The following is a 26,605-nucleotide window of genomic DNA, read 5'->3' on the forward strand; positions in this document are numbered from 1 at the left end:
TATTCTGTTTCATAGTCATGAACATTTCGGTTCTCCATGAATACTGAAAGTTTTTTCTCTAATGTCACAATTTCTAAAGTTACAACAGACTTGCATTTAAGAACATCTGTCACAGTCTTAAGTTAATTATGAATCATCTTTTGAAGAGGATCAACATAAGATGATTGTCTGGATGGAAAAGTCTTAGAGCAGTCACAGTAAAAAAAAAAAAAAACATGATTGACAGGGAAATTTGGTTAGCTCTGTGGCATACAATAATTTTATGTAACAATTGTGATTATTAATGATATACATGTAGTCATTAGAATTACAGGAGTTTCCCATAATTTTGAAACACATACCAATAACATATTTACACAAACAGTCCAAAAATAGTCAAACATGATTTCACATTTGACAATGTTTTCTGTGTGATTTTTATACTAAATGAGCCAAATTTTACTGTTATATTTGTGTATTATTGATGTCAAACCCAATTCTTAATATTTATAGAAAAATCTGTCCAATTTTAGTATTTGACCATAAGGTAATACTCTCATAAACCTTCTATAACTCTTCACAAAGTCCTTGTTGTTAAAGAGTAGATGAGTGCTTTAAGAGAAACCTATTGTTTTTATCTCAATGTTCAGTTTCCAGAAAAACTGAATAATACCCATTTAACTTTAGTCAGTATGTTCACACACAGAATCTTTTGCGATTAAATTTTAGCAAGTCTTCCACAATTTGTTTAAACCTTCAGTTTTATTCTAATTTAAAACAATCCTTTAACCTTTTAATCTAGGCAAAAAATCCACATTTCCATGTCTTCTTATAATCTTTTATCAAAAATACATTTCACTTTCTCTGCATACCTTGCATGTAAAACTGTTTTTTAGTAGTCAGAGTTACATGTTACAATGTTAACTCTTAGCAACTTTTACTTTTGATGAAACCCTTGGTAAGTAAGGGATTTTAATTACATACTAGGCGTGGAGTCTAGGACACAGACTATATATATAAGACACAAGTATATATATAGACACAAGTATATATAAGCTCTGACTCCAGTGTATTAATAGCTAGGGGGTGTGGCTAACTTGATGTGTCCCAGGCCTTATCTAGCTGTAAAGCAGGCAAGTTGTACAGTGAACAGTCATAGTGGCATTTTGAGAAGTCTTTCAGAGGCCTAATGACCTTTAAATTGTACAACATTTCTTGCATAAATTTCCTTTAGTGAATTATTTCATGACTTATACAGACCATCTACAATATGTTTGGGCTTTCTGATTTGTCCTAAACATCCCTCTTTTTAAATAACCAGTCATTTTAGGATAATAATTTACTATACAGCATCTTTTCTTATATAAAATCTCTTTTCTTTATAACCTTTGTACATTTAGGGGGCATGGCTAATTCCGTATGTCCCAAGACCTTATTTAGAATCTACTGGCCTCAAGATAGGTAAATTGAACAATTTTTAAAAGTCAAAGAACCAATTTATGACCTTTAAGTATTTGGCAAATCTAATATGTGACCTGTATAATTTAGATCAAATGTTTATATTTTGAAGACATTTTTATTTTCCCAATGATCTTTAAAACTGTTTTTATTTTCAAAAGATTACTTGTCACATGAACTAAAAGGTATTGCACTTTTTACTTTTCTGACAAAATATTTGATTTAAGCTCTTATTATTTTTAAACCAATTAATCAGAGTTCTTTTATATCACACACACAAACAGAAGATTCAGTAGTTGTAAGGTTTTTCTTTGTCAGTTTCTTAATTGGATTACTAGCCCACAACAAGGAAAGCATGTAGTTTTTATGGCTTAATAAGTAAACAGCTGGAAAACAAAATGGATCCCCTTAAATTAAGGCTCCCATTTTTACATCAGATCTTGGATCTAAAAAGGAGAGAATCAGTTCATCCCAAGGGAAGTCTTATTTCTCCGTAGGACATAGGGACACCTCCATACTTCCTAAGTGGTCCAAAGTATGTTTCTCTGATCCAAACGTGAAGGGCTCAGTTTTCCCCCATAACTGTCCTTAGCCATTCCAAAAGTATATTTCTCACCCAGTTATTACATGCCAAAGTTCTTTTATAATGTGAAGTAATTCCTGATACCCCCAAAAGTAAAAAAAATCAGATAATGCAATGCAAAACAGAAGAGAAACTTAGATTTTGAGAAGGATCTTTTCACTTTTTTTCCCAAGGAGTCCCAGACTGTTAGAGCTTGAGTATCTGCTTTTAATTAAGCTGACTTTTAACCATAGTGCTCTTTTAAAAAGTCCTTTTAAATTTCTTATTACCAGACTTTAGTCAGGTCAAACAGCCAATTTTGGCTTTTGAATTTTACCAAAAGTAACTTCACAGGTGTTCTGAAAAAGGAAACTTGAAGATGGTTCCTGGAGGGGAAGAGAGTCAACAAACAGTAAAGGTCACCCAAATATCAAACAAGAAAGTACTCATTCCCTAAGCTGGGAATGGAACCCTGAACCTGGGCCACCATTGTGATGGTGGAGACCAAGAGAAAGTACTGTCATGTGGTCACAAAGTCAAGCGTACAAGGACTGGACTGAGCACTTTTCCAGGCCATCCTGAACAGCAGCCTTAAGGGGTCCTAGTCCTGCATTCTATCCTAAGGTACCCCTCTTAATGACAGAGCCATACAGAAAGACAAATTTATAGCACAAAGTACAACAGATTTGTTACAGCTTAAGACTAACCTCACAAAGACATCTCCAAATTAATTAGAACTTTATGTAGGAGATAAACAGTAATTTTTTTTGTTTGTTTTTTTGAGACAGAGTCTCGCTCTGTCGCCCAGGCTGGAGTGCCGTGGCCGGATCTCAGCTCACTGCATGCTCCACTTCACGGGTTTATGCCATTCTCCTGCCTCAGCCTGCCGAGTAGCTGGGACTACAGGCGCCCACCACCTCGCCTGGCTAGTTTTTTGTATTTTTTAGTAGAGACGGGGTTTCACCGTGTTAGCCAGGATGGTCTCGATCTCCTGACTTCGTGATCCGCCCGTCTCGGCCTCCCAAAGTGCTGGGATTACAGGCTTGAGCCACCGCACCTGGCCGGTAACAGTAATTTTTTACCATTCATTCCATCAGTTTGCATAGAGAGAGGCCAAAAGTCTGGTAAGAAATGTGTACCCTTTTTGCCAGCATGAGTTCTGGCTTCTGAGTTCCCTTTTCCTGAGTTGCACGTGGCTGGCTCCGCCATAGCCCTGGGGGGCCAAGCCACAACACGAAGGAAAACTATCTTTTTCTATTCTGGCCATAGCAAAATATGTATGACAGCATAGACACTAGCCACTCTGCTTAGCAACCAATATCAAACTGGCAACTCTTAAACTTGGCCCCAGTTGGGCCCTGTTGTCAATTCAACCTCTGATCTGGTTTCAACTTGAGGCCTCTGGGCAAGATGGTTACTCTGAGTAATAGAAAAGATAAGAAAGGGAAAAGAGAGAAAAAGCATTGCCTGTGGCAGAGTGGGAAGGCAAAGAGCTCAGGAGGCCAGAGAAAGACCTACGGATTGCAGCAATAATAAAAAGTTCAGGTGGCTGCTTCTTGGTAGGAAAGAAGATTTTTTCCAGCAGTCTTATTGGCACCTAAGTTTTCTCTTTTGGACAAGAAAAAAATCCGCATGTCCCATGGTCCTGCAGATGCCTAATTCTGTCACCTATAGCCATCAGCAAAGAGTGCAAGACAGATTAATCCAAAGAGAATAGCAATGAATATCCCATAGTGTCAAACCACTTCTTAGCTGAGACGGATTTTAGGGGGTCTCTAACTTTTTAAATCTTAGGAAGGAATATAACTTTTCTTTTCTTTTTCTTTTTTTTTTTTTTTTTGAGACAGAGTCTCGCTCTGTCGCCCAGGCTGGAGTGCAGTGGCCGGATCTCAGCTCACTGCAAGCTCCACCTCCCGGGTTTACGCCATTCTTCTGCCTCAGCCTCCTGAGTAGCTGGGACTATAGGCGCCTGCCACCTCGCCCGGCTAGTTTTTTTGTATTTTTTAGTAGAGACGGGGTTTCATTGTGTTAGCCAGGATGGTCTCGATCTCCTGACCTCGTGATCCGCCCGTCTCGGCCTCCCAGAGTGCTGGGATTACAGGCTTGAGCCACCGCGCCCGGCCGGAATATAACTTTTCTAAGTTGGGCTTCGTATCCAAATTCAGTCAAGCATCCTTGTCTTTTAAGAGGAGGCTTTAACCCACTCTGTCTTAGGAGAGACTCTAATTCTCCTAAATAGTGCCTCTAACCCAATCCCTTCCTTTACCCAGGTATATGCACCCCACTCACCCAAAGTCAGCCAGTTGGTGCACACAGATGATTTTCCTTTGGATCAGAGGTCTCTTCAGTATACTCCCTTTGTGGTTGCCAGAAAGACGTTACTGGAAAGAAGTTCTGATCCAGACCCCAAGAGAGGGTTCTTGGATCTCACTCTAGAAAGACTTCAAGGCGAGTCCATAAAGTGAAAGCAAGTTTATTAAGAAAGTAAAAGAATAAAAGAGTGACTACTCCAGAGGCAGAGCAGCCCTGAGGGCTGATGGTTGCACATTTTTATGATTATTTCTTGATTATATGCTAAACAAGGGGTGGAATATATATACCTCTTTTTTTCTTTTTCTTTTTGAGATGGTGTCACCCTGTTTCGTCAGGCTGGAGTGCAGTGGCGTGATCTCAGCTCACAGCAACCTCCGCCTCGCGGGTTCAAGCAGTTCTCCTGCTTCAGCCACCCGAGTAGCTGGGACTACATGCACACGCACTACGCAAAGCTAATTTTTGTGTTTTTAGTAGAGACGGGGATTTCACCATGTTGGCCAGGATGGTCTCAATCTGTTGACCTCGTGATCCACCCACCTCAACCTCCCAAAGTGGTGGGATTAAAGGCCTGAGCCACTGCATCTGGCCTATGCCTCTCCTTTTTAAACTGTTGTAAGATAACTTCCAGATGTTGCCATGGCGTTTATAAACTATCATAGCACTGGTGGAAGTGTAGCAGAGAGGATGACCACAGGTCACTGTCATCACCATGTTAATTTTGGTGGATTTTATCCAGCTTCTATACTGCAACCTGTGTTATCAGCCAGGTCTTTATGACCTGTATCTTGTGCTGACCTCCTATCTCTTCCTGTGAGTTAGAATGCCTAACCATCTGGGAATACAGCCCAGTGGGTCTCAGCCTTATTTTCACTCAGCCCCTATTCAAAATGGAGTTGCTCTGGTTCAATACACCTCTGACAGACTGTGTGTCTGGCTATGTGATAAATAGGAAAAGAGAGCACCATCTAAGTCATAATGGGAAGAGTGTTTTTTTCCATAAAATATTTCTGGAGAACACAAAGGATGAAGGATTTTATTAATCACAGCTGTTTACCTAGATTATGTATGTGCTTCATTGTTCCCCACCTCTTTTCTTTCTCATGTACATTTCTTCCATTTCACTTTTCCTGGGTTGTACTTTTTATAATAAAGTAGTAAACATAGCTACAGTGTTTTGCAGAGTTCTGTAAGTAGCTTGATCTAATTATTGAACTTGAGGAAGGTTGTGGGAGTCCCCAGTTTTTAAACAGTAGCTCAGAAGCATAGATGGGCCTATGGGGTTTGTGACTGGCATCTACAATGAGGGCAATGTTGTGAGACTAAGCCCTGAATCAGGGTCTGCTGACTCTGGGTGGTGTCACAATTCAAATGTTAGACATTGAGTTGCTATTGGAGAATTGCTTGGTGTTCACCTAACTCTACAGATTTGGTGCCAGAAGAAAGATATCACAGAGGCCTGTCCTGGAATAAAACTCTTGGTGTCTGGAAATGGGAGGCTCTGCTCTCCTGTACACAGGCTTTCACACTACCTATTGTCCTGGGATCCCAGGCCTCCTCCCAGGATGAGAGAGGATGAAAACTTCGAGGAAAGGAGCTCTGATGACAGATCCCCTTTTCCCACAGCTGCCACCACAGGATTCCCATCCACTTCCAAACATGCCCACTAGACATTGACATGTGCACACCACTCCCAGGACTAGGCACCACCCTCAGGAATTTCTCCACAGCATTGTTGATCTTAGTGTTTCTTGACAAAAACCCACAAAAGTGTTAAGTCTCCTGGCATATTCCAACACCTAGATAGTGAATCTGCAGCAGCAACCTGTTTTCCCCACCAACCTAGGGTTCTGAGCCACCTGTTCATAATCTCATCTACTTGGATGGGCACAGAAATAAATCAGAGTCTAGCCCCACCTGGGCCACTATCTGTGGAACAAACAGCTCCTTCCACCTACATTGCACTTTTCCCCACACATGGATTTTTTTTCTTCTTTCGACTTTTCCTTTTGGTTCAGGGATCCATGTGCAGCTTTGTTATATAGGTAAAATTGTGTCATGGGGGTTTTGTGTAGATTATTTTGTCACTGAGGTACTAAGCATAACACCAAACAGTTATGTTTTCTGTTTCTTTTTGTACTTTCATTGTCTATTCTCAACTAGGCCTCAGTGTCTGTTGTTCTCATCTTTGTGTCCATGTGTTCTTATTATTTAACTCTTATCAATGAGAACATACATTTGGTTTTCTGTTTCTGTTTTAGCTTCCTAATGATAATGGTCTCCAGCGTCGTCTATGTTGCTGCAAATAACTTAATCTTATTTTTGTTTTATATATTTATTTTTTGAGACAGAGTTTTCACTCTTGTCGGCCAGGCTGAAGTGCTATGGCACCACCTCAGCTCACCACAACCTCCGCCTCCTGGGTTCAAGTGATTCTCCTGCCTCAGCCTTCCGAGTAGCTGGGATTACAGGCATGTGCCACCATGCACGGTTAATTTTATATTTTTAGTAGAGATGGGATTTCTCCGTGTTTGGTCAGACTGGCCTTGAACTTCTGACCTCAGGTGATCTGCCCACCTCAGCCTCCCAAAATGCTGTGATTATAGGCTGAGCCACCACGCCCAGCTGGTTGTTTTTTTTTTTTTTTTTTTCCTTTTTTTAATGGCCACATAATCTTCTATCATGTTTATGTACCATACTTTGTTTTTATTAAATCTTCTATTTTATTTAATTAATTTATTTATTTGGAGACAGTGTTTCACTCTATCACAAAAGCTGAAGTGCAGTGGTACAATCTTGGCTCACTTCAGCCTCAACCTTCCAGGCTCAAGGCACCCTTTTACTTCAGCCCCCTAAGTAACTGGGACTACAAGCATGCACCACCATGCCCGGTTAACTTCTTTTTCTGTCTTTTGCAGAGCTGGGGTTTTGTTATGTTGCCCAGGCTGGTCTTGAACTCTTGAGCTAAGGTAATCCAGCTGCCTTGGCCTCCCAAAGTGCTGGGATTACAAGTGTGAACCGCCTCACCTGACCATACCATGTTGTTTTAATCTAGTCTACATTAATAGGCAATTAGATTTGTTCCATGTGTTTGTTTTTTGTTTGTTTGAGACAGAGTCTCCCTCTGTTCCCGAGACTAGAGTGCAGTGGCACCATCTCAGCTCACTGCAACCTCTGCCTCCTGGGTTCAAGCGATTCTCCTGCTTCAGTTTCCTATGTAGCTGGGACTACAGGCACATGTAACCACACCTGGCTAAATTTTGTATTTTTAGTGGAGACAGAGTTGGGTATATACCCAATTTGGAGGTTGCTGGGTCAAACAGTAATTTCAGTTCTGTGAGGAATCTTCACACTGCTTTTCACAGTGGTTGAATTAATTTACCCTCCCACCAGCAGTGTATAAACATTCCATTTTCTCTGCAATCTTGCCAGCATCTGTTACTGACTTTGGATTTTGAGAGAGTCTCACTCTGTCATCCAGGCTGGAGTACAGTGGTGTGATCTCAGCTCATTGCAACCTCCACCTCCTGGGTTCAGTAGATTCTCATGCCTTAGTTTCTAGAGTAGCTGGAACTACAGATGTATGCCACCAAGCCTCACTAATTTTTGTATTTTTAGTAAAGATGGGATTTCTCCATATTGGCCAGGCTGCTCTCAAACTCATGACCTCAAGTGATCTGCCTGCCTTGGCCTCCCAAAGTGCTGGGATTACTGCACCGAGCCTGTTACTGACTTTCTAAGAACAGCCATTCTGATTGGTGTGAGATGGTATCTCATGTAGTTTTTGTTTTTGACATTTCTGTAGTGATGAGTGGTGAGCATTTTTTGCACATGCTTCTTAGCCACATGTTTGTCTTCTTTTGAAAAGCATCTGTTCATGTTTTTTGCCTAGTTTTTAATGAAGTTTTTTTTTTCTTTGTAAACCTTAACTTCTTTATGAATTCTGGATATTAAACCTTTATCAGGAACATAGTTTGCAAATATTTTTGTTTATTTGGTATGTTGTCTGTTTACTCCATTGGTAGTTTCCTTAGCTGTGAAGAAGCTCTTTAATTAGGTCCCTGTTGGGAAAAAGCTGAGTGTTGGGAGGGAAACTGAGGCAGGGCTTGCATAATGTCCTCTGGAATGTGTCTAGACCTGCTGGCTCCTTGCTTCTAGCCTTCCTAGGTTCCTACTCCCATTATCTCAAGTAGCAGAACGTGTTCCTTATAAATGCTAAACTGTCACAGCTGTAGATCATGTGCCTGCCCTTTTGACCTCCATGTTCTCACCACCTGTTTTTTTGTTGGATTACCAATAAATAGCTTGGGCTCCCAGAGCTCAGGGCCTTTGCAGCCTCCACGATGGTGATGGCCCTCTGGTGTCCCACCTTTATCTGTCAAACTGCCTTTTTCTCAATCCTTTGACTTCACCAGACTTTGTCACCCCCATGACCTAGTGTTGGGTCTGATCACCCCAACAGGTCCCATTTGTCAATTTTTGCTTTTGTTGAGGTTGCTTTTGGTATCTTCGTCATGGTACATGTAGATATGTGTGGTAAGAGAGTGACCTCTGTCTCGGAAAAAAAAAACAAAAATTGCTGAAATCTCTTTACTTATGCCCTTTTCACAGGTTTTGTGTATTCTGGGTGGAAGCATTCATGTTGTTTTAATGAAGGGCCTCGTGTGACTCTGGTGAGACCAGAATCAAGTATGAAGGCTTCAAGATACATTCCTGAGAGTTAAGTGCCACATTTGCACTAAAGGGTGGTTTTAGGATCTGTTCTGTTTGGGTTTGGTAGGGACAGGGCAGGGCAGTGGCCCATATTTTCATTACTGTAGTAAAAATTGTTGGTGTCTGTGGCAGTGGAGGGCACCTGTGGACGGGAAAAGAGGAACGTATATTTTATTTCCGTGGAGCAGCTCATTGTTCCTGAATCTCTTCTGTTATAAACGAGAAAAATGGGTAGACTTTTTGGTCTTGGTCCTTCTGTGAGTGTGAGGCTAGTATGTAAGCAGGTGGTGCTGATGTCTTTAAGGGAATGTTCTCAAGATGCAGGTGTTACTTGTCCGATAGTTTTATCTGAAAAGGATTTTCAGAGGAGGAGGAGAAAGGAAAAATGGCTTCTTTTCAGCTAAACATGTCTCAGATCAAGAGCTGTGTCCACTCTGCCTGCTGGAGTGCCATGTGTTTAGTACTTGCAAATCTTTACTTCTCTACTTGTGTATTTCCTCCCCAATGATTTTGTTTCACGTACTTTTAAAAATTCTTGTGATAGTCAAGGGTCTCTAAAAAATATTTCTGTCCTATGTACCAGAGCCTTCTCTACATCATGGCTTCTTATATGCAATGCAGAATTCCTACCATGAATTTATGATCTGCCATATTAAAAGTGTTCCTTTTGTGGCTGTTGAACGTGGGAAGATGTGGATACTCAAGATTCCTATTGAGGGAAACCTAGGGTCCTTAGGAAGGATGGAGAACATGTAATGTTGAGGTGTCACCTGTGTTCTCCATTAGCTCTATGCAGAACAGGATTAAGAAAATGGATGAACAAAACAGGATGGCTTTTATTACCCAGAAAGTTCTGGAGAAAATTATTCAGAGATACCTGCTTTCTAGGATGCTAAAGAAGGACTGCTTAAAATCATTATTAAAAATTATAGAACATGGGAGATATCTTGACCACAAAGAACTGATTTTTCTTTATGGTTAAATTCAGTCTATAATTGACTTTTTGAGGGGCAATATCTCAGCAGTGATGTTGTGTTCTGTGTGCGTCAGCACATCGTAAAATTTATTTTAGTGTTATTGATGTTAATGATTTGCTTGGTTAAAGAGCTCTCTGACTTTTTTTCACTGTAGAGTTAATTGTTGTTCTCTTTATTATTAAGTATCTTTATGTGGCTAATGTGCATAAACCATCACATTTAATCTGGCACCTGCCCTTTTTTCTTAGGTTTTTTTGTTTGTTTTTTGCAAGTATCTGTCTTTGGAAAATTAAAGCTCTTTGTTTATAGGCCAGAAAAATTGGGAAAAACACAGTCTCTTTCGCTTATGGAATGTTTGACAAAATAGTCTTCTTGGGTCAAAAACATTGGCATTACTAGTGACCTTGTTAGAATTTTAAAAACTCAGACTTTATTCCAGATCTTCTGGAAGAAAAAAAAAAAGCTTCATGACAGGATCTCCAGTTTATCTTACACATTTAAATTTGAGAGGTACCATCTAACTCAACATGTCTTTTTTTGTCTGAAAACATACACAACTCATTATGATGTAAATATAGCACTCAAACATGTATACATTTGTGTCCTTAATTATATTCTTTATGATCCAGAAAAGTATTACATACACTGGTGTTGTGAATATTTCTGTGTTAAAAATTATTGGATAATTTCAGTTATTCTTATAACTCAGAACCAATTCCCTTTACTCTCTCATTTCACCTTAAGTCAAATAATACATTTTGCCCATGGCCACCTGGTAAATATATGTGTGTCTCTGTGCTTGTGTTTTTCAGGAGACATTGACATTTAGGGATGTGGCCATAGAATTCTCTCTGGAGGAGTGGGAATGCCTGAACCCTGCTCAGCAGAATTTATATAGGAATGTGATGTTAGAGAACTACAAAAACCTGGTCTTCTTGGGTGAGAATAACTTTATTTATTTATTTATTTATTTTTATTTTTTTTTTTTTTTGAGACGGAGTCTTGCTGTCCTCCCAGGCTGGAGTGCAGTGGCGTGATCTCGGCTCACTGCAAGCTCCGCCTCCCGGGTTCACGCCATTCTCCCACCTCAGCCTCCCAAGTAGCTGAGACTACAGGCGCCTGCCACCATGCCCGGCTAGTTTTTTGTATTTTTAGTAGAGACGGGGTTTCACCATGTTAGCCAGGATAGTCTCGATCTCCTGACCTCGTGATCCACCCGCCTCGGCCTCCCAAAGTGCTGGGATTACAGGCTTGAGCCACCGCGCCCGGCCGGAGAATAACTTTAATACATGATTCTTAATATACTCTAAAGGTTTTATGTCTCTTTTTTTGTAGAATTTTTTTTTTTGGTAATTTATGCTTTGTATAAATGAGTTTCTGATCCCAGTTTTCAAGAAAATCTTGATGATTTGTCTGTGGAAAAGAATTTCTTCAACATGTTTCATCTTGACCTGAACTTTCCACATTCCTGAGCTGATCTGCATCCTTCACTCTAGATTAGTGGTAATTCCAGAAATTTGGTGGCATAAAATATCATTGCCCGTATCTTAAAATCTATTTTCCACCATCAGTTTTTGATTCATGAGTACCAGGTAGTAAAATTAAGGACCTACAAATTTAAAATATTTTCTAAATAGTTAGAGATGTGTCTCATTAATTAGTAGTTTGGGATTAATTTTCTAGAATATTCTATTACATCCTTTTTACTGAGCACAGTACTAGGTTGGTAACTGGAGAATATAAGCAAGATTTATGCTATTTATTTTTAATAAAGCAGGTATTGATATCTCTAAGCAAGACCCAATCACCAGTCTGGAGCAAGAAAAAGAGCCCTGGAATATGAAGAGACATGAGATGGTGGATGAATCCCCAGGTAGGTAAGAGTGAACACAAGAGATGACACAGGTGAGAGGTACAAAGGTTAAAAAAAAAAAAAAAAAAGGGTAACCCAGTCCTTACAATGTGATTTGGGAATCTGTGTTGCAAAGCATATAGTTTCTGGGAACACTGAATATTTTCTTAAAATTTTCTCTCACTAAAGGGCATCTTCTGTTTTATGCTTTTAAATTCTCTTTCTCCTTTTCCTTGGGTGAACACACAAATATCAAATATTTGCTCATGTTTCGCTCTTGTTGCCCAGGTGGATTGCAGTGGCGTGGTCTTGACTCACTGCAACCTCTGCCTCTTGGGTTTGACAATTTTCTTGCCTCAGTCTCCTGGTAGCTGAGATTACAGGTGCCTGCCACCACACCCAGCTAATTGTTTTGTATTTTTAGTAGAGATGGGGTTTTACTATGTTGGCCAGGCTGGTCTTGAACACCTGTCCTCAAGTGATCCACCCAAGTGGATCCACCTTGGGCTCCCCAAGTGCTGGGATTACAAATGTGAGCCACTGCACCCGGCTGAAAAACTCTGTTAAATTATTTTTTAGTTCTCTTTTTGCATCCTGTCTGAAATATGTGAGAGTAGTGGTTTCTGTTCCATTAGGGGTTTCTTGTTAATTTTTCTACATATTCCATCCTGTTTTTATTACTATAGTCTTAAAATATAGTCTGACATTATAAATTATGATGTCCTGTCCCTCTGCTTTGTTATTTTTTTCTCAAGACTCCTTTGGCTATTTGAAGTTTATTGTAGTTTCTTGTAAATTTTAGAACTGTATTTCCTATTGTGAAAAAAATGCCACTGGAATTTTGATAGGAAGTTTATTGAATGTATAGATTACTTTAGATAATATGGTACTTTAACAATATTTATTCTTTCAATCCATAGACATGAATTTTTTTTGTTGTTCTTGTTGAGTCAGAGTCTCACTCAGTCACCCAGGCTGGAGTGCATTGGTACAATCTCGGCTCACTGCAGCCTCCACTTTCCGAGTTCAAGTGATTCTGCTGCCTCAGCCTCCCTAATAGCTGGGATTACAGGCATGTGCCACCATGCTATGCTAATTTTTGTATTTTTAGTAGAGACAGGGTTTCACCATGTTGTCCAGGCTGGTCTCAATCTCCTGACCTTGTGATCCACCCGCCCTGGCCTCCCAAAGTGCTGGGATTACAGGTGTGAGCCACCACGCCCGGCCAACATGAAATATATTTAAATTTATTTTTGTCTTCTCTAATTTCTTTCATTGATATCTTATATATTTCATTGTAAAGATTTTTTACCTTGGCCGGGTTGCAGTGAGCTGAGTGCACCACTGCACTCCAGCCTGGGCGACAGAGCGAGACTCCATCTCAACAACAACAACAACAAAAACCCACAAAGACGGGGAGAAACCAGGGCAGAAAAGCTGAAAATTCTAAAAATCAGAGTGCCTCTTCTTCTCCAGGGGAACGCAGCTCTTCGCCAGCAATGGAACAAAGTTGCCTGGAGAATGACTTTGACGAGTTGAGAGAAGAAGACTTCAGACAATCGGCAATAACAAACTTCTCTGAACTAAAGGAGGATGTTCGAACCCATCGCAAAGAAGCTAAAACCCTTGAAAAAAGATTAGACGAATGGCTAACTGATGGAGCTGAAAACCATGGCACGAGAACTACATGATGCATGCATAAGCTTCAGTAGTTGATTTGATCAAGTGGAAGAAAGGGTATCGGTGATTGAAGATCAAATGAATGAAATGAAGTGAGAAGAGAAGTTTAGAGAAAAAAGAGTAAAAAGAAGTGAACAAAGCCTCCAAGAAATATGGGACTATGTGAAAAGACCAAATCTACATCTGACTGGTGTACCTGCAAGTGATGGGGTGAATGGAACTAAGTTGGAAAACACTCTTTGGGATATTATCCAGGAGAACTTCCCCAACCTAGCAAGGCAGGCCAACATTCAAATTCAGGAAATACAAAGATAATCCTCAAGAAGAGCAACTCCAAGACACATAATTGTCTGATTCACCCAAGTTGAAATGAAGGAAAAAATGTTAAGGGCAGCCAGAGAGAAAGGTCGGGTTACCCACAAAGGGAAGCCCATCAGACTAACAGATCTCTTGGCAGAAAGAGATCTAGAAGAGAGTGGGGACCAATATTCAACATTCTTAAAAGAACTTTCAACCCAGAATTTCATATCCAGCCAAACTAAGCTTCATAAGTGAAGGAGAAATAAAATCCTTTACAGACAAGCAAATGCTGAGAGATTTTTGTCGCCACCAGGCCTGCCTTACAAGAGCTCCTGAAGGAAGCGCTAAACATGGAAAGGAACAACCGGTATCGGCCACTGCAAAAACTTGCCAAATTGTAAAGACCATCAATGCTAGGAAGAAACTGCATCAACTAACAAGCAAAATAACCAGCTAACATCATAATGACAGGATCAAATTCACATAACAATATTTGCCTTAAATATAAATGGGCTAAATGCTCCAATTAAAAGACACAGACTAGCAAATTGGATAAAGAGTCAAGATCCATTAGTGTGCTGTATTCAGGAGACCCATCTCACATGCAGAGACACACATAGGCACAAAATAAAGGGATGGAGGAAGATCTACCAAGCAAATGAAAAAAAAAGCAGGGGTTGCAATCCTAGTCTTTGATAAAACAGACTTGAAACCAACAAAGATCAAGAGACAAAGAAGGCCATTACATAATGGTAAAGGGACCAATTCAATAAAAAGAGCTAACTATCTTAAATAGATATGCACCCAATACAGGAGGACCCAGATTCATAAAGCAAGTCCTTAGAGACCTACAAAGAGACTTAGATTCCCACACAATAATAATGGAGACTTTAACACCCCACTGTCAACATTAGATCAATGAGACAGCAAGTTAACAAGGATATCCAGAAATTGCACTCAGCTCTGCACCAAGCGGACCTAATAGACATCTACAGAACTCTCCACCCCAACTTAACAGAATATACATTCTTCTCAGGACCACATCACACTTATTCCAAAATTGACCACATAGTTGGAAGAACTCAGCAAATGTAAAAGAACAGAAATTATAACACACTGTCTCTCAGACCACAATGCAATCAAACTAGAACTCAGGAATAAGAAACTCACTCAAAACCGCTCAACTACATGGAAACTGAACAACGTGCTCCTGAACGACTACTGGGTACATAACGAAATGAAAGCAGAAATAAAGAAGTTCTTTGAAATCAATGAGAACAAAGACACAACATACCAGAATCTCTGGGACACATGTAAAGCAGTGTGTAGAGGAAAATTTATAGCACTAAATGCCCACAAGAGAAAGCAGGAAAGATCTAAAATTGACACCCTAACATCACAGTTAAAAGAACTAGAGAAGCAAGAGCAAACACATTCAAAAGCTAGCAGAAGGCAAGAAATAACTAAGATCAGAGCAGAACTGAAGGAAATAGAGACACAAAACACCCTTCAAAAAAAATCAATGAATCCAGGAGCTGGTTTTTTGAAACGATAACAAAATCGATAGACTGCTACCAAGACTAATGTAGAAAAGAGAGAATAAACAAATAGATACATAAAAAATGATAAAAGGGGTATCAACACCGATCCCACAGAAATACAAACTACCATCAGAGAATACTGGAAGCACCTCTACGCAAATAAACTAGAAAACCTAGAAGAAATGGATAAATTCCTGGGCACATATACCCTCCCAGGACTAAACCAGGAAGAAGTTGAATCCCTGAATAGACCAATAACAGGTTCTGAAATTGAGGCAATAATTAATAGCCTACCAACCAAAAAAAGTCCAGGACCAGATGGATTCAGACCTGAATTCTATCAGAGGTACGAAGAGGAGCTGGTACCATTCCTTCTGAAACTATTCCAATCAACAGAAAAAGAGGGAATCCTCCCTAATTCATTTTACGAGGCCAACATCATCCTGATACCAAAGCCTGGCAGACACAACAAAAACTGAGAATTTTAGACCAATATCCCTGATGAACATCGATGCAAAAATCCTCAACAAAATACTGGCAAACTGAATCCAGCAGCACATCCGAAAGCTCATCCACCACGATCAAGTGGGCTTCATCCCTGGGATACAAGGCTGGTTCAACATAAGCAAATCAATAAACATAATCCATCATATAAACAGAACCAAAGCCAAAAACCACATGATTATCTCAATAGATGCAGAAAAGGCCTTTGACAAAATTCAACAGTGCTTCATGCTAAAAACTCTGAATAAACTAGATATTGATGCGATGTATCTCAAAATAATAAGAGCTATTTATGACAAACCCACAGCCAATATCATACTGAATGGGCAAAAACTAGAAGCATTCCCTTTGAAAACTGGCACAAGACAGGGATGCCCTCTCTCACCACTCCTATTCAACATAGCGTTGGAAGTTCTAGCCAGGGCAGTCAGGCAAGAGAAAGAACTAAAGGGTATTCAATTAGGAAAAGAGGCAGTCAAATTGTCCCTGTTTGCAGATGACATGATTGTATATTTAGAAAACCCCATTGTCTCAGCCCAAAATCTCCTTAAGCTGATAAGCAACTTCAGCAAAGTCTCAGGATACAAAATCAATGTGCAAAAATCACAAGCATTCCTATACACCAGTAACAGAGAGCCAAATCATGAGTGAACTCCCATTCACAATTGTTTCAAAGAGAATAAAATACCTAGGAATCCAACTTACAAGGGATGTGAAGGACCTCTTCAAAGAGAACTACAAACCACTGCTCAATGAAATAAAAGAGGGCACAAACAAATGGAAGAAAATTCCATGCTCATGGATAGGAAGAACCAATATTGTGAAAATGGCCATACTGCCCTAAGTAATTTATAGATTCAATATCATCCCCATCAAGCTACCAATGACTTTCTTCACAGAATTGGAAAAAACTACTTTAAAGTTCATATGGAACCAAAAAAGAGCCCACATTGCCAAGACAATCCTAAGCCAGAAGAACAAAGCTGGAGGCATCACGCTACCTGATTTCAAACTATACTACAAGGCTACAGTAACCAAAACAGCATGATCCTGCTACCAAAATAGAGATATAGAACAATGGAACAGAATAGAGCCCCTGGAAATAATACCACACATCTACAACCATCTGATCTTTGACAAACCTGACAAAACCAAGAAATGGGGAAAGGATTCCCTATTTAATAAATGGTGCTGGGGAAAACTGGCTAGCCATATGTAGAAAGGTGAAAATGGATCCCTTCCTTACATCTTATACAAAAATTAATTCAAGATGGATTAAAGACTTAAATGTTAGACCTAAAACCACAAAAACCCTCGAAAACCTAGGCATTACCATTCAGGCCATAGGCATGGGCAAGGACTTCATAACAAACACCAAAAGCAATGGCAACAAAAGCCAAAAGAGATAAATGGGATCTAAATAAACTAAAGAGCTTCTGCACAGCAGAAAAAACTACCATCAGAGTGAACAGGCCACCTACAGAATGGGAGAAAATTTTTGCAGTCTCCCCATTTGACAAAGGGCTGATATCCAGAATCTACAAAGAACTTAAAAAGATTTACAAGAAAAAAATCAACCTCATCAAAAAGTGGGCAAAGGATATGAACAGACACTTCTCTTTTTTTTTCTTTTTTTTTTTTTTTTTTTTTTGAGAGGGGGAGTCTCGCTCTGCCGCCCAGGCTGGAGTGCAGTGGCCAGATCTCAGCTCACTGCAAGCTCCGCCTCCCGGGTTCACGCCATTCTCCTGCCTCAGCCTCCCGAGTAGCTGGGACTACAGGCGCCCGCCATCTCGCCCGGCTAGTTTTTTGTATTTTTTAGTAGAGACGGGGTTTCACCGTGTTCGCCAGGATGGTCTTGATCTCCTGACCTCGTGATCCACCCGTCTCGGCCTCCCAAAGTGCTGGGATTACAGGCTTGAGCCACCGCGCCCGGCCATGACACTTCTCAAAAGAAGACGTTTATGCAGCCAATGGACACGTGAAAAGATGCTCATCATCAATGGCCATCAGAGAAATGCAAATCAAAACCACAATGAGATACCATGTCACATCGTTTAGAATGTTGATCATTAAAAAGTCAGGAAACAACAGGTGCTGGAGAGGATGTGGAGAAATAGGAACGCTTCCACACTGTTGGTGGGACTGTAAACTAGTTCAATCATTGTGGAAGACAGTGTGGCGATTCCTCGAGGATCTAGAACTAGAAATACCATTTGACCCAGCCATCCTATTACTGGGTATATACCCAAAGGATTATAAATCATGCTGCTATAAAGACACATGCACACGTATGTTTCTTGTGGCACTATTCACAATAGCAAAGACTTGGAACCAACCCAAAATGTCCATCAATGATAGGCTGGGTTAAGAAAATGTGGCACATATAGCACATATACAGCATGGAATACTATGCAGCCATAAAAAAGGATGAGTTCATGTCCCTTGTAGGAACATGGATGAAGCTGCAAACCATCATTCTGAGCGAACTATCACAAGGACAGAAAACCAAACACCGCATGTTCTCACCTATAGGTGGGATTGAACAATAAGAACACTTGGTCACAGGGTGGGGAATATCACACACCAGGGCCTCTCATGGGGTGGGGGAGGGAGGAGGGATAGCATTAGGAGATATACCTAATGTAAATGACAAGTTAATGGGTGCAGCACACCAACATGGCACATGTATACATATGTAACCTGCATGTTGTGCACTTGTACCCTAGAACTTAAAGTATAATAAAAGGCTGGGTGTGGTGGCTCATGCCTGTAATCCCAGCACTTTGGGAGGGCAAGGTGGGCGGATCACGAGGTCAGGAGATCGAGACCATGGTGAAACCCTGTCTCTACTAAAAATACAAAAAATTAGCTGGGTGCCATGGCGGGCGCCTGTAGTCCCAGCTACTCGGGAGCCTGAGGCCGGATAATGGTGTGAACCCAGGAGGCGGAGCTTGCAGTGAGCTGAGATCGCACCACTGCACTCCAGCCTGGGTGACAGAGCGAGACTCCGTCTCAAAAAAAAAAAAAGGTATGATTAAAAAAAAAGATTTTTTACCTTCTTGGTTAAATTGGTTTTGAGAAATTTATTATTTTAATACTATTATAAATAAGATTGTTTTCTTTCTCTATTGTATCAGATAGTTTAAGTGTATGGCACCATAACTTTTATGTTAATTTTATATTTTGCTAATTTACTGACTATTAGTTTAGACAATTTTTTATTGTTGTTCAAGACAGAATCTCACTGTGTCACCCAGGCTGGAGTGCAATGACGCAATCTCAGCTCACTGCAACCTCCACCTCCTGGGTTCAAATGATTCTCCTCCCTCAGCCTCCCAAGTAGCTGGGACTACAGGTGCCTGCTTCCATGCCTGGCCATTTTTTTTTTTTTTTGTACTTTTACTAGAGACAGGGTTTCACTACGTTGGCCAGGCTGTTCTTGAACTGCTGACCTCATGATTTGCCTGCCTCAGCCCCCAAAAGTGCTGGGATTACAGGTATGAGCCACCATGCCTGGCTTTTTACACTAATTTTAATGTACTGTTTATGTTATTTTTATATAATAAGATCACACGATCCACAAAATGCAACTTTTTACTTATTCTCTTCAATTCCAATGGCTTTTTCAAAATGTTTTTGACTAATTTTTGTGCCACACACTTTCAGTGTTACATTAAAGTAGAAACATTGACAATGGGCACAATGTAGTTTTATATTGGTATCTGTGAGTTTGCAGGAGCAAACAACTCCTTAGGTTTTGTAAACAGGTTTCAGGAGGTAAAGATCTTTTTCTGTTGTGTCCCTAGGGTGATGTTATGCCCTCTCGGTTTGTATTGAAGAGGGGTTGTAGCTCGGTCATAAGACTGCTTGGTCTGCGCTAGCATCCACCTTTAGACGGTTTGTTACAAAGGCCTTGGGTAGTTGTAATTTCCGTTTTATTTCTGGACAGACTGAATATTCTTTAAGACTTTGATCTGTAGGGCAGACACTAGGGCAGTTTCTGTGGTCAGCTCCATACATAATAACCCTTATATCAGGATGTGAATGGGTTTGCCTTTCACTGAGTACCAGAGAGGATTTCCCCAGGTCACTGTGTGGATTTCTATTTAGGCAAAACTGGTCATGCACTGTGGCTGAGAGCTGGAACTGAGTCACTGAACTGCTTCAGGGACCACAGTAAAAACCAAGGTCTGTAGACTTGTCTGCATGGCTGCAAATGGGTATCTTCCTCCAGATCTCTGGAAGGGCAGGACCTCTCTTAGACTGTAACTGGGAGGAGTTTGGGATGGTTACAGAGTAACTTCAGAATTCTCTGTTGGACTAAGTTGGGTGGGCCATTTCTTGGTGTGTAGCCAATACCAGGGGTCCCGTAGTTTCCCACGTGAATAAGTGCCTGTCCTCTGAAAAAAAAAACACTTCTCAATCTTGGGCTTTAGCAGACTGTCACATCTCTCTCCCTGGGTCTCAAAGCTCTTCTAAAGGCATTTGCTTTGGAGATGGGATCTTGTTAGTCATCCAGGCTGGTCTTGAAATCCTGGCCTGCAGCAATTCTCCAACCTCAATGTACCATGTAGCAGTCATTACAGATGTGAGCCTTGATGCTTGACTGTCTCGTAAAGGCATTTTTTGTCAGGGATGACTGAAAATTTTTTTTGCTGTGGTGAGGATAATCAAATACAGCATCTTTTTATTTTTTCATGTCACTGATGTTACTCTTTCCATACATTTTTACTTTCTATTTTCCATTTCAAACTTGTCTGTAATTTTAGATTTCACCCATGTTGGCCAGGCTGGTCTTGAACTCCTGACCTCAGGTGATCTACCTGACTCGGCCTCCCAAAGTACTGGGCTTACAGTCAGGAGGTAAGTGCCTGGCCTCATTTTTATTTTTATATGTTTCTCTGCAAATCATTAATTTTGCTTTCCTTTTCAAATTTAGGGCAATATGCTAGAATGTACATGTTATGCCTGAAGTAAATTAGATAATTGTTAGGCACTCCTTATTACTAGAATGGTTACTTAAGTTTGCTGCAGGTAAAAAGGATTTACAGGATTTTCAACCACTTTCTTCAGCATATATCTAAATGATAGGATAATTTACTTCTAAATATTTGTTTTACATATCAGAGGCTCTAACTCTAGTTTGAAAAATATAAGTTTTAATTTAGCAGTGTAATGCTATTCTTTGCTTCTGAAATTGGATTATAGCAGTTTCATTTTGTGTAAGAATAGCATATATTTAAAACATAAAAATTACCACTTTTTTTACATGCTTATTTATTAAAAGTTTCTCATTAGTATATTCTATTTATAATTATACTGCATATTCTGTGAAATTTTACTGCCACATAGTGCATGCCAATTATTCGAAATACATGCCTTCCATGAGTACACAGTCAAATATTGTAGTTATCCAGACAATTCTTTTTTAATAGTATATTAATATTGCATACCAGATTTTATGAGTAAACATGTCTGTTACTGTTGTGCAGTTTTCGTATTAGTGTTTTTTCAGTGTAGGTTTCTTAATATTAGCTTATTGTGTTTTTTAGTTTTTCTTATATAATTTTAGCCAATCTGCAATTCTGTTTGTATACTTTAAGTCAATGTGATGTTTAAGAGATAAATCAGCCATATGTCTGTCACAATCAGATTATATATGTGTGTGTTTATAAATATGACCCCAATATTGGTTATGGCTTATCTTGTATATATTTTCTTAGCTGATTTTCAGTGGCTATGTTGTCTAAGTGGGTAGACATGGAAATATTTTCATTATGTCTTATTTTCTCCCTGTGTCTAATGATGAATATATATTTCCTTTGTGTGAGAGAAACACTTTTGTGATTTGAAGGTAATTTTTGAGAAGATTTATAATTCAGTATTTTTTCCATTTTTCCTTTAGAAAAATTAATTGTTGTAAAAACACATAACAGGTCTGGCGTGGTGGCTCACGCCTGTAATCCCAGCACTTTGGGAGGCCGAGGCGGGCAGATCACTTGAGATCAGGAGTTCCAGACCAGCCTGGCCAACATGGTGAAACTCTCTCTACTAAAAATACAAAAATTATCTGGACATGGTGGCCTACATCTGTAATTTGAGCTACACAGGAGACTGAGGCAGGAGAGTCACTTAAACCCAGGAAGCAGAGGTTGCAATGAGCCAAGATCACGCCACTGCACTCCAGCCTGGGTGAAAGAGCGAGATTTCGTCTCAAAAAAAGAGAAGAAAAAACAGTAAAAACACATAACATAAAATTTAGCATCTTAAATCTATTTTAGTGCGCATTTCAGGGCCAGACATGGTGGTGGCTCACATCTGTAATCCCTGGATTTTGGGAGGCTAAGACAGGAGTATTATTTGAGCCGAAACGTTTGAGACCAACCTAGGCAGCATCCAGAGATTCCCTCTCTACAAAAATTGTAAAAAATATCCAGGCATGGTGGTGTGTACCTGTGGTCCCAGCTGTTTGGGAGATTGAGGGGAGGATTACTTGACTCTAGGAGTTTGAGGCTGAAGTGAGGCATAATTGTGCCACTGCACTTCAGCTTGAGTGACAGAGTGAGACCCTGTGTCAAAAAGAAGCTGTGTTAAATATATTCACATTGTTATGCAAAAGTAGAAATTTTACATCTTGTAAACTAAAACTCAGTATCCATTTAAGTAACAAGAACCCATTTTACCCTCTCCTCAGCCCTTGACAAACACCCTTCCACTTTCTGTTTAAAGTGTGACTACTTAAGATATCTCATATACATAGTGGAATCATATAGTTTTCATCATTTTGTTTTGGGCTTATTTCACGTGACATAATATTTTCAAAGTTTATCTTAAAATGTGACAAGATTTCTTTGATAATATTTGATTTAATTATAATATTTGATAATCTTTGATTTCTGTGATAATATTCCACTGAATGTATATGTTACATTTTTGATGTGTTTATAAATTAAGAGACACCTGGGTTGCTTCTGCCTTTTGGCTTTTGTGAATACGGGTACAATAAACATGGATGTTCAAATATGTCCCAGGTCCTGTGTTGGATATTTTGGAAATATATTCATAAGTGGGATTGCTCTATTTGATGATAATTCCATTTTTAATTATTTAAGAAGCATTTATAACATTTTAAAATAATGGCTGCATCCTTGTTTTCTACTAACAATCAACACAGGTTTTATTTTCATTGCATCATCAACAGATTTGGTGTTTTAAAAAAATGTAGAGTGGCCATTGTAATGAGTGTGAGGCAATTTTGTTTTTTCATTCTATTGATTGATTGATTGGTTGGTTGATTGATTGTGATAGAGTCTCACTGTTGTCACCCAGGCTGGAGTACAGTGGCACAGTGGCTCACTGCAACCTCCGCCTCCTGGATTCCAGCAATTCTCCTGCCTCAGCCTCCTGAGTAGCTGAGATTACAGGTGTCCACCATCATGCCTGGCTAATTTTTGTATTTTTAGTAGAAACGGCGTTTTCACCATGTTGACCAGGCTGGTCTTGAACTCCTGACCTCAGGTGATCCACCTGACTTGGTCTCCCAAAGTACTGGGATTATAGTCGTGAGGCAAGCACTTGGCCTCATTTTTATTTGTATGTGTTTCTCTGCAAATCATTAATTTTGCTTTTCTTTTCAAATGTTTTTTTTCCCCTTTGGGTATATTTTTTGATGAAAATTATTTTTTCATTTCTTCTTTTTTCTTTTTTTTGAGACGAAGTCTTACTCTGTCGCCCAGACTGGAGTGCAGTGGCGTAATCTCGGCTCACTGCAAACTCTGCCTCCTGGGTTTAAGCGATTCTCCTGCCTCAGCCTACCTCAGCTTGCCTTAGCCTCCCGTGTAGCTGGATTATAGGTGCCTACCACCTCGCCTGGCTGATTTTTGTATTTTTAGTAGAGAGAGGGTTTCACCATCTTGGTCAGGCCGGTGTCGAACTCCTGACCTCGTGATCCACCCACCTCGGCCTTTCAAAGTGCTGGCATTACCTGAGTGAGCTACCATGCCCGGCCTTACTTTTTCATTTCTAAATCAAGTTATTCAACTTTATTGTTCAGTTTTAAGAGTTGTTCATATATTCTGAATATTAACTATCACTTGTAATTTCCATATATTTTCACCCATTTCCTAGAAGACATTTTCAGTCTATTGAATTTTTTTTTTTTTTTTTTTTTTTTTTTTTTTTTGAGACGGGGTCTCGCTCTGTCACCCAGGCTGGAGTGCAGTGGCCGGATCTCAGCTCACTGCAAGCTCCGCCTCCCGGGTTCACGCCATTCTCCTGCCTCAGCCTCCCAAGTAGCTGGGACTACAGGCGCCCGCCACCTCGCCTGGCTAGTTTTTTGTATTTTTTAGTAGAGACGGGGTTTCACCTTGTTAGCCAGGATGGTCTCGATCTCCTGACCTTGTGATCCGCCCGTCTCGGCCTCCCAAAGTGCTGGGATTACAGGCTTGAGCCACCGCGAATTTTTTTTTAATGTGCAGAAATTCTGAAGTATAGTGTGGTTAAATGTTTCTGTTCTTTCCTTTGTTGCATATGCATTTAATGTCGTATCTTAGGAAATGATGCCAAGACCCACGTCAAGTTTTTTTTTCTAAGAGATTGGCTAGTTTTTTGTTTTTTCTTTTTATGTCTAAGCATTTTATTTGAAATACTTTTTGACCAGGCACAGTGACTCACGCCTATAATCCCAGTACTTTGGGAGACTGAGGCAGGTGAATCACTTGAGGTCAGGAGTTGGAGACCAGCCTGGCCAATATGGGGAAACCCTATCTCTACTAAAAATACAAATATTAGCCCGGCGTTCTAGTGCACACCTGTAGTCCCAGCTACTCAGGAGGCTGAGGCATGAGAATTGTTTGAACCTGGAAGGTGGAAGTTGCAATGAGCCGAGATCATGCCACTGCACTCCAGCCTTGGTGACAGAATGAGACTCCTACTCAAAAAAAAAAAAAAAAATAGGCTGGGCGCGGTGGCACACGCCTGTAATCCCAGCTTGTTGGGAGGCCAAGGTGGGCCGGTCACATGAGGGTCAGGAGGTCAAGACCAGCGTGGCCAATATACAGTGAAACCCCCTCTCTACTAAAAAATACAAAACTTAGCCGGACATGGTGGCACGTGCCTGTAGTTCCACCTACTTGGGAAGCTGAGACAGGAGAATCACTTGAATCTGGGAGGTGGAGATTTCAGTGAGCCGAGATCGCGCCACTACACTCCAGCCTGGGCAATAGAGCGATACTCCATTGCTCAAAAAATCAATCAATCAAATCAAATAGGGCCGGGCACGGTGGCTCACATTTGTAATCCCAGCACTTTGGGAGGCCGAGGCGGGTAGATCACGAGGTCAGGAGTTCGAGACCAGTCTGACCAACATGGTAAGACCCCGTGTCTATTGAAAATGCAAAAATTAGCTGGGCATGGTGGCAGGCGCCTGTAATCCCAGCTACTCAGGAGGCTGAGTCAGGAGAATCACTTGAACCTGGGAGGTGGAGGTTGCAGTGAGCCGAGATCACTCCACTGCACTTCAACCTGGGTGACAGAGCAAGACTCCGTCTCAAAAAAAAAACCAACAAATAAAATATTTTTTATATATGGTTCAAGGAAATGATTCAACTTTATTTTATCAGTGTTACCCAGTTTATGGCATTATTTTTTGAAAAGATTATCTCTTCTCTGTTGTGTGCTCATGGTAACTTTGTGGAAGATCATGTAATCACATACAGAAGGCTTCATTTCTGGGCTCTCCACTATTTTTTTCATCTGTTTATCTGCCTTTGTGTCAGTACCATACTGTTTTTGTTATTTTAGTTTTTGTGGTTTTTTTTGAGACAGAGTCTAGCTCTGTCACCAGGCTGGAGTGCAGTGGTGTGAGCTCAGCTAACTGCACCTCTGCCTCCTGGGTTCAAGTGCTTATCCTGCCTCAGGCTCCTAAGTGGCTGGGATTACAGGCATGCACTGCCATGCCCAGCTAATTTTTGTATTCTTAGTAGAGATGGGATTTCACCACGTTGGCCAGGATGGTTTTGATCTCCTGACCTCGTGATCCACCCACCTCAGCCTCCCAAAGTGCTGGGCTTACAGGCATGAGCCACCGCACCTGGCCTATTTTAGCTTTTAATATGTTTTAAAATTTGGAAGTATAATGCCGCTTTGTTCTTTTTCCTGGGTGTTTGGCTGGTTATAGTTCATAATCAAATTTTTAATTTTAGACAAGATTTCTTTTTTTTTTTTTTGAGACGGAGTTTCGCTCTTGTTGCCCAGGCTGGAGTGTAATGGCGCTGTCTCGGCTCACTACAACCTCTGCCTCCCGGGTTCAAGCAATTCTCCTGCCTCAGCCTCCCGAGTAGCTGGGATTACAGGCATGTGCCACCACGCCTGGCTAGTTTTGTATGTTTAGTAGAGACTGGGTTTCTCCATGTTGGTTAGGCTGGTCTCGAACTCCCGACCTCAGGTGATCTGCCCACTTCAGCCTCCCAAAATGCTGGAATTACAGGTGTAAGCCACTGTGCCTGGCCATATACAAGATTCCTGTAATGAAACTGTACTACTGGAATTTTTAAAGAGTTTATATTGAATTTGTTTACCACTGTAGTTTGTATTGGCATCTTAACAAAATTAATTTTATTGACCATTGAACAAAAGTATGTTGAAGAGTGTCTTTTATTTTTATTTTTTATTTTTTTAGAGACAGGATTTTCCTATGTTATCCATGCTAGTTTTGAACCTCTGAGCTCAA

At 40.4% G+C, this 26,605-nt stretch overlaps 2 protein-coding genes across 2 annotated transcripts in view; one reads left to right on the top strand and one right to left on the bottom strand.

Moving 5' to 3' along the window:
* The window catches only part of LOC112612817 (zinc finger protein 724-like), a 518,258-nt gene that overhangs the window by 317,237 nt on the left and 174,416 nt on the right, over window positions 1–26,605 (bottom strand). The window lies entirely within an intron of this gene.
* LOC112612824 (zinc finger protein 714-like) overlaps window positions 1–26,605 on the top strand; it is an 80,490-nt gene that overhangs the window by 5,475 nt on the left and 48,410 nt on the right. The window contains 2 exon segments of the mRNA XM_025367773.1: window positions 10,812–10,938; window positions 11,774–11,872. Of these exon segments, the coding sequence (XP_025223558.1) occupies window positions 10,812–10,938; window positions 11,774–11,872 (226 nt within the window).

The sequence above is a fragment of the Theropithecus gelada genome, chromosome 19, assembly GCF_003255815.1.
Source record: "Theropithecus gelada isolate Dixy chromosome 19, Tgel_1.0, whole genome shotgun sequence".
NCBI classification, from domain to species: domain Eukaryota; kingdom Metazoa; phylum Chordata; class Mammalia; order Primates; family Cercopithecidae; genus Theropithecus; species Theropithecus gelada.